The 9610-nt window shown below is 41.0% G+C and overlaps 1 protein-coding gene across 1 annotated transcript; it reads right to left on the reverse strand.

The window, feature by feature from the left end:
* Window positions 1-8010: 8010 nt before the first annotated feature.
* Window positions 8011-8985, reverse strand: LOC137787174 (transmembrane protein 238-like). Its single transcript, XM_068579468.1, has one exon. The coding sequence runs from the start codon at window positions 8983-8985 to the stop codon at window positions 8470-8472; it is 516 nt and encodes a 171-aa protein (XP_068435569.1). The 3' UTR covers window positions 8011-8469.
* Window positions 8986-9610: the final 625 nt, after the last annotated feature.

A 9610-nucleotide genomic window follows, 5' to 3' on the forward strand; every position in this document is an offset into this window, starting at 1 on the left:
TTTTTTACACACACACTTACACACACACATAGGAAAGGAGTGGAGCAACCGGTTTACACGTGCAATCCGTCACAATAATCACTACAGCGAAATGGAATCGATCAACTATGATGATGCATCGATGTTTCCAACTATTCATGCATTCACAACTAAGAAACTGACACATATATGGGGTTATTTCTTTTTTTTTTTGCAGGATCCATCTCCCCTTTCAGCTTTCTCCACGTCGAAGCGGCGTAAAAAAAAAACACAGCCAGAGTGCATGATGGTCTTCCTGCTCCACTACGGACTCCATGCCTGGTTTTGCACGTGTCCCCCTTTGCAGCATCTTGTCGCTGTGTAATGATGAGTTCGCTATGTTTTTTATTTATCTTCGTTACAGTCGGTAATCAGTGCAAACACGTATTTGTTTTATTTGTGTTCTGCCATGACAGACAGATCTGTTCATATGACGCTGCAGGGTCTAATCCTGTAGTGTCCCGTATGCAGACCTCGTTACCATCCGGGTGAGTGACCCTGCCATCTGTAGGCCACTTATTTGTAAACAGTGTGTGTGTGTGTGTGTGTGTGTGTGTGTGTGTGTGTGTGTGTGTGTGTGTGTGTGTGTGTGTGTGTGTGTGTGTGTGTGTGTGTAGTTGAGGGCCTTCCATCAGGTGTCAACGGCGCTGACAAGATGTGACGTCATGATCTTTAACCGAATGTGACGTTGAGGTAAATAAAATACAAAAACAAGATTGGTTAACAGAAGAATTATTAGTTTTGTTTTACGTTTGCGAGTCAATGTATCTCTCAGGTTAAAAAACCCATCAGTTATACAGTTGAAATGATCAGCTATTGGAAAAATAATTGATAATAAAAAATGTTTTAACTTATTTGTTTAAACTTTTGTGAGGTGTATACTCTGACTTTATTTTATTTTTTAATATACTATGACTCCTTGACATGCATTACTTTTTATATTTCTTTCGACATGCTATACTCAGATTTTTTAAAATGCTTTTTTATATATATAGTATGACTTTTTATACTTTTTTCACATGCTTTTTATGGTCTTTTGCATGACCTTTTCTGACATACATGATTTTTATCAGACTTTTTTAAAATACTTTTTTTGACAAACTATGACTTTTTATACTTTTTCACAAACTATGACTTTTTATACTTTTTTTGACAAACTTTGACTTTTTATACTTTTTTCACGAACTATGACTTTTTATACTTTTTTTGACAAACTATGACTTTTTGTCCATTTTTCGACAAATTATGACTTTTTATACTTTTCGGAGAAATTATGACTTTTTGTACTTTTTTTGACAAACTGACTTTTTATACTTTTTTCACAAACTATGACTTTTTATACTTTTTTTTGACAAACTGACTTTTTATACTTTTTTTTGACAAACTATGACTTTTTATACTTTTTTTGATAAATTATGACTTTTTATACTTTTTTTGACAAACTATGATTTTTTATACTTTTTTCGACAAATTTTGACTTTTTATACTTTTCCGAGAAATTATGACTTTTTATACTTTTTTCACAAACTATGACTTTTTATACTTTTTTTGACAAACTTTGACTTTTTATACTTTTTTTGACAAACTGACTTTTTATACTTTTTTGACAAACTTTGACTTTTTATACTTTTTTTGACAAACTATGACTTTTTATACTTTTTTGACAAACTATGACTTTTTATACTTTTTTTGACAAATGACTTTTTATACTTTTTTGACAAACTATGACTTTTTATACTTTTTTTGACAAACTATGACTTTTTATACTTTTTTGACAAACTATGACTTTATACTTTTTCAACATAGGACTTTTTGAACATACTATGACTTAAAAAAACATATTTTGCTTTTTTATATTTTTTTCTACATAGTATGACTTTCTTCATACTTTTCTCAAATGCTTTATACTATTAAGTTTATATATTCTTATTTACAACATACTATCACTTTTCCATAACTTTTTTTCAACATGCTATAATTAAAAATGTCTACATAATTATGACTTTTGTATATTTTTTTCCATATAATATGACTTTTTTTCACATGCTATACACTATAACCTTTTTGATAAACTTTTTTTCGACATGCGTCACACTTTAAAAAAAAAAAAAATTCAGACGCTAATCACCAATTCTTTTCTTGTGAGTTTAACATAATTCTAGTTTGTCATCAAGTTCCACACAAATTACTGGTAAACTCAACATAAATAGTTAGTGAAATGCTATCCACACATAAAAAGCATACATGTATCTCATTCTGATGCCAGTTGAAGGGTCATGAGAACAAGTCACGTTAACCTTTAACTTCGACGCTGCCGACCACTGGAGGGAGACATGCACCGTCACACGCCTCCACAAGATGACATCATGGATCACAGCCATTTTAAGCTCATAGAGGGGAAGTCATGTTCACAAACAGAATAATAATAAACACGTTCTCACCTGAAGTCTACCAGCATTCATACATAACAGGTGCACTATATGTAAAATGGCTTTCTACTTATATATTATATGTATATTTACTTATTTATGACATATCTTTCTATTTTCTCCTGAGGCCTTTTGTTGCTTTTTCCTCTGCTGTGGGACAAATACATTATTGTTATATCTCTTATCTGATATCAATATGAGCTGCATAATGGAATACATTTACTACTTCTGATTGATTGCTTTAGTTAACTGATCGATCTGATCATCAGATGATATTTCCTATCAAGATTATATAATGAAGTCACGTCTGAAACATTAACAATAATTTGATGTCTCTTAAAGATAAAGAGGTATTTATTTATTATAAATAGGTTATCTGTCTTTATTGTATGTTAGTTTATAGACTTTGTGTGCTTCTTGTAATATTTTCATGTTTACATATAGACTGTCTGACTTGTAGTAGTTTAACGTTTATGCACATACACATCTGTGTTTCTAGTAGTAGTTTAACGTGTATGTATACACACATCTGTGTTTCTAGTAGTAGTTTAACGTTTATGTATACACACATCTGTGTTTCTAGTAGTAGTTTAACATGTATGTATACACACATCTGTATTTCTAGTAGTAGTTTAACGTTTATGTATACACACATCTGTGTTTCTAGTAGTAGTTTAACATGTATGTATACACACATCTGTGTTCCTAGTAGTAGTTTAACGTTTATGTATACACACATCTGTGTTTCTAGTAGTAGTTTAACATGTATGTATACACACATCTGTGTTCCTAGTAGTAGTTTAACGTTTATGTATACACACATCTGTGTTTCTAGTAGTAGTTTAACATGTATGTATACACACATCTGTGTTCCTAGTAGTAGTTTAACGTTTATGTATACACACATCTGTGTTCCTAGTAGTAGTTTAACGTTTATGTATACACACATCTGTGTTTCTAGTAGTAGTTTAACGTGTATGTATACACACATCTGTGTTCCTAGTAGTAGTTTAACGTTTATGTATACACACATCTGTGTTTCTAGTAGTAGTTTAACGTTTATGTATACACACATCTGTGTTCCTAGTAGTAGTTTAATATTCATATCCAGACTATCTGGGTTTCTTGTACTATCCTAACGTTTATGTCCAGACTATGTGTCTGTTTCTTGTTGTACTTTGTGTGTTTGTGTGGTGAACTTGTGAGGAGTGCTGCGGTCCAGCTGATGGGAAATAGCCAAAGCTCTCTGAAACCACACGGTGGGATTCACAGTCAGTGTGATACAAAACGAGGACGCGCTGCATCGCGCTTCCTTACTTGTTTTGAGCTGGAACCAACCATGACGCCACAAAAGCGCCGTTACACACATGGATGGTAAAAAGTGTTTTATACAAAAGGTCATAAGTATGGAAACAGAATCTCACTGTCCGGTATTGTTGATAGTGTGATTTACTCTGATGTACTTCAACCAACCGGTGAAGCCCAGGGTTAACTAATAACTACATTCGTGGACAATAAAGATTATTAGTACATCTGCACAAACATTAGCAAGTATGTTTGTCTAATTACTAAATCATAAAACCTCCTACAGCCAAATATGAGACCAAATCACTTAACATTGAACATTTTAGTGAGTTGTTAGACAATGCATCTTGTTAACAAAATAACATTTGGAGCATTAATTGGCTAATTGTGATATAAGGCTTCCTAATACTAGTGAACAAGTTTTCACAGATAATTTTAAGGTATTTTTTCATCTCGAAAGGCCGAAATATTACATATGATTTCAAATTAATCTTAAGCAATTTTCACTTCTATCGGCAGATAGTTTTTCAACTGAAACACAAAAAACACCGAAATTTCTTTCTTTTTAAATTATATTTTGAAATGACCTTTTTCTAGTTTATTATCACTTATTATTAGCATTATTAATATTGGTAATTCTTCAATTTCTTTTCTTAATTTTATTTTAGTCATCACTTTTTCTGTATTTGTACTTCTTACAAGTTCTTTCAAGTAATTGTTGTAATAGAGTTATTGTCGTCATTACTGTTACGATGTGTATCTGAGCCTCGTGTCCTCGTAGACGCTCTCGTCATCGGCGTCCGTCTCTCAGGAGACGTCGTGGTGCATTAGACGAGTGCGGCTGTGATTACGATTGTTATGACACGGCATCGAGAAGACCGGAGGGATTTGAACACAACAGAGAAGGCGGTGTCCTGCAGAGAAAGAGAGAGAGAGAAAGAGAAAGAGAGAGAGACCCATTACGCCTCTGCCTCCATTTCCTCTCTCAGGGGCCGGGCCCAGATGGACACATTAATAACGCTCCATGTCTGAGGAGCTAATGGATCCTTGAGTGCTGATTAAGGCTGAAGAGCCGGGCGTGGAGCAGTATCACTTTCACCGCCCTCGCCCGGCTGCTGTGAACAAACTACACATCGCACTGCGTCGCTTTCTTCTTCTTCTTCTTCTTCTTCTTCTTCTTCTTCTTCTTCGTTCGCTCATTGGCTGAAACCGGCGGCACACGTGTTCCTCGGCACCGGAGCGTCGTCGCTTTGTGAATCTGCCGGTTTCCCGTCTGTCTCTCTCTGCAGAGCTCAATAGTTTAGTTCTTCCTGTTTAACTCTTGACTGGAGAGAAAACCCACTGGGCCGGTTTGGCCGGTTTTTTTTTGTTTTTTTTGATGAAGCGGCCTCACAAACGACACAGAAACACGTCATTTTAAATGTTTAAATGCCACATCATCTCACAAGCTTGTTCCATCTCATTGAAAACATATAAATACATCAACTCGCGACATGCACATGTGATAATAATGGCATAAATAACGCATAAAGTGTCATGATGGTGCATTAACAACACAACAAACAAAAGAAGAAGCCTCCTCCCAATGAAAGTGCTGAGAAATAAAATGTCCACTCCAACAAGTCCAGGACTCCCTGCTGTCCATATTAAACATGTTTTCACCCTGAAGTCAAAGGGCGGGAGAGAGGTTGTTGTTTTTTTATCTGCTGGGATTAGTCAAATGTGTTCCTTCCTTACCGGGTTTGCTTTTTATCACACATCCTTCACGAAAAGCAAAACTTCAGGCGTCACAAACTCATGATTTATTCCCTCCCCCGAGGAAGCTTCTGCTACAATCTGTCCAGCCGGCCCTTCTCCTCATCCTCCTCATCCTCCTCGTCCTCCTCGTCCTCCTCATCCTGCTAAGCCGAAGGAGTCCATCGGCTTGGAAGCTCAGCGCCGACTCCGTCCCGCTTCCCTCCGGCCGCTGGAGGTCACAGTATGTTGGACTTGAGGTCGAGCTCGTCCTTGGGCACCATGAGGTTCCCCAAGTACCAGAATATCCAGAAGACGAGGCTGATGAAGATCAGCAGGGGCCCCGACAGCACGAAGAAGTCCCAGAAATTCAGCGGGGCGAAGATCCCCACGAAGAAGAGGACGAGGCCGACGACGTCCAGGATCACGGCCAGCGACAGGAACACGGTGGGGTACTTCCTCTGCTCCATGAGGCCGCTGTCGTCTCGTCGGGTCTCTCCGGGAAAGTGCTTCACCCGTCGTCTGAAGCGTTCTGCCTCTCAGCCCGCCTCACTCTTCCTCACAGAGCAACAACACCCCTGGAATGCCGCCGCTCGGTCCGGCTTCATTCCTTTGCTGGGGCGACTCGTTTGGCACCTTTCGGTGCCATCGTAATGCGACACATTATCGGCCCATTGTCCCCGAAACCTCCGCCCACACACCTCACGACAGATTCATGCTCAGGTGTATTTTTAGCATCAGGAGACAGTAGCAGACGCATCGTGTTTACACAGAGAAACTGATAATTAATGAGCTTTTTGTTGCCGCTAGTGACACAATGACTTGCATCTTTTTAATGGGCTCCTTCTGGACTTGCCCCCACGTTGGGATTTAAAGAAATATAAGCCCCTCCCCCTTTTATATCCAACTAAAGTAACTAAGTAAGGTTTATTTTAATTGCACTTTTCACAGACAAGAGGTCACAAAGTGCTGTTCAGGAGTAAAATAAACGTGTTAAAACCAGATTGACAACAGTTAAGAAAACAGAAGGTACACATTAAAAAATGGAGCATTAAAAAACACAATAAAAACATAAAAAGCAGGTCATAGAGCATCACCACGACTAAAGAGCAGCTCTGCAGGACGGACACGGCGCCAAACGCCTTCCCTTTAAATATTTGACTGTTCACGGTTCATGCATCACACTAATGGCGTCTATTGTGTAGCGACTGTCACAAAGAGGAAACACACGCAATGGAAACTCCTCTGAAGCGTCTTGTTTGACCAGTCGAGCCGCCGCTGTTTGTCTTTCCCTCGCCGCCCCCCCGACCGGAGCTCATGAGTTATGCTTTATTTACTGTAACGTTGTCATGTGTTTGATTTAAAGCGCGCGAGGCTGTCAGTCAGGTGAAGTCTGTGTGTGTGTGTGTGTGTGTGTCTGTGTGTGTGTGTGTGTGTGTGTGTTCAAGGCCAGTTTCACTTGCAATAAACTAAACCGTGACATTTACATAAGGCGTGTCGTTCTCCAGTCTCTAAATGAAAGAAGTGGAGGCGCTCCGTGCGCCTCAGGGTTCGTCGCCCTGCGTGTCACATGACCCTCTCTTGAGGACTTCCCAGGTGTGTTTACCCAACACCCAAAACCACCGAGGCCAACCAGTCGGACCAGTGTGTTTGCGCCGCTTTCACAAACCAGTCGAGGGAACAAACACGGCGTCGGTTCACACGGCCGGCAGCCGCGTTGGGCTGAAGCCTCGCCGGGGCCGGAACCCATGGAGACACAACACGGGGACATGTGACCGTGTTGAACGGACAAACATTAATAACTATGTATTTCAGCACAAAAAGGAGGTTGGGTTGACCTACAAGGAGCCGTTGACCCACATTCTGTTGTGTTTACTTCCACCCGAGACAACCAGCACCAACTAGAATCACAATGACGCCAACCGATCCTTTTGGGCCAAGATATTGACCAAAAAACGACTTTTTGTGTGTTTTTGTCGCGGCGTTTTATCAATTAAATGCCGACCTGCGGCGGCGTGACAGCCACACACACGTGACCTTTTGTCGCCCGTCTGATGGAAATATAGGTGGCTGCGTAGAAGTCAGATGGCGTCATCAGGAGGTTCTAGGTTCTAGGTTCTGGCTCGCCTAGCGGGACGCGCACACGGCTCCCTCTCACGCGATGCGGATCAAGTGGCGTCGGTACCACTTAAAGGGTTTTGCGTTGTGGTTTTATTCAATAAGGATGCTGAGCTCTGAACCCGCGCGCTCCGGTCGCTGTTGAGAAACTTGTTGAAGTGAAATGAGCCTCGTCAGGACGATATGAAGTGAAGTATAACTGGATTTTACTTTCAAAATAAAACCTGAATGAAATGTTCCATCATTTACATGTATTATGTGCTGCAGCGGTGTACACATACATACGTATATACACACATACATTATATATATATATATATATATATATATATATATATATATATATATATATATATATATATATATATATATATATATATATAAACATTTACAATTACTAGTTGCCAATCCTGCTTTGCATGACAGTGTAAAGAAAGCTTTGAAATGTCATTTGGACCTCGATGTTTGGAAATGAAATGTACAAATAAGGTGAAATAAATAGTGAAATAAGTCAAATTAAATACAAAGGAATAATAAAAAAAAATTAGGGTCACAATTTCGAAGGTTTCGTGGAAAAAAACTATGAAAGTTGGTTATAATATAACGTAAATCAAACTTTACATATTGGTATTTATTCACGGGTTAATGGTTGTGAATGTAATCTTCATGTGAACCATAAATATTCTCTTCATGTTCTTTATCAGTATGAAAGTCTGTGAGATAAAGAGTGACTCACAGTGAAATTACCTCCTTATCTGACAGTGGAACTCACATACACTGAAGTACCTCAGCTCTGGGGCTGCATGACGTCATGATGATGAAGATAATTCTTCATGAAACTACCCATCAAGTTGCGTCACGTGGTTCAGATCTGGGTCTTTTCTTCGGGGTCGGAGCCCGCCAGAGAAGGGGCGTCCACGGACTCCTCGTAGCCCTCGTTGTGGTACGCCGTGGAGCGGCCCCACGTGACCCGGCTGGCCTCGCGCGGCGCCGCCGTGGTGCCCCCCTCCTCCTCGCGGCTGTCCCCGAAGCGCTCCTGCGCGTCCTGCGCGTGCTTGACGCGGGGCTCGGCCTTCAGCTTCTGGCTCAGCCGCTCCGTCAGCTTCCTCGCCAGCCGCGCCACGCCGCCGCTCCTCTTCCCCGTCCAGCCGCCGTCGTGCTCCGGCACGCGGACGTTGCCCACGTACCACATGAACCAGAAGGCCAGGCTGGTGAAGAGCACCAGGGCGCCGGTGTAGATCAAGAAGTCCCCGTAGAAGCGGCCCGAGACGCGCACGTCGCCGAAGATGCCCACGAAGAGCAGCACCAGGCCCAGGACGTCGCAGAACACGGCGCCGAGGAACGGAGCCAGGCAGAGCCCGACGCACCTCACGCGCACCATGGTGGGCTCATGACGGCCGCAGCGCGTGTAACGGGAAGGATGGCGAGGGAGGAGGCGCGCGCACCTGGAGGGACACGCCCCGCCCCTAAAGGGAAGGTAAAGAAGGTGTTTCCTCGGGCTGGTGCACACAAACACACACACAGAGAGACACACACAAGGCACACACACACACACACACACACACACACACACACACACACACACACACACACACACACACTTCCATGATGCTGGTCACATGTTGTGTAACTGTTTACTTTGCGTAACGTCATTCCATTAAAAAGTGCATCTGAAAACTCATAAGACATCTTGTGAGTACAATCACACACACAGACACACACACACACACACACACACACACACACACACACACACAGTGTTGCTCTTTATTAAAAACAGGTCTAAATGTCGTCATTAATGCGAAAGGACTTTTTAACATGTGATTTGACATTCAAATTGATATTCAGGGTTTAGATGCATCAGGACTGAGTGTGTGTGTGTGTGTGTGTGTGTGTGTGTGTGTGTGTGTGTGTGTGTGTGTGTGTGTGTGTGTGTGTGTGTGTGTGTGTGAGTGTGTGTACACACACACTTTGTGCAGAATAATAAAGCACTTAATACTCTTGTG

The sequence above is a fragment of the Clinocottus analis genome, unplaced genomic scaffold, assembly GCF_023055335.1.
Source record: "Clinocottus analis isolate CAN_PGR_092001 unplaced genomic scaffold, fCliAna1.0.p SCAF_16, whole genome shotgun sequence".
In the NCBI taxonomy this organism is placed as follows: Eukaryota; Metazoa; Chordata; class Actinopteri; order Perciformes; family Cottidae; genus Clinocottus; species Clinocottus analis.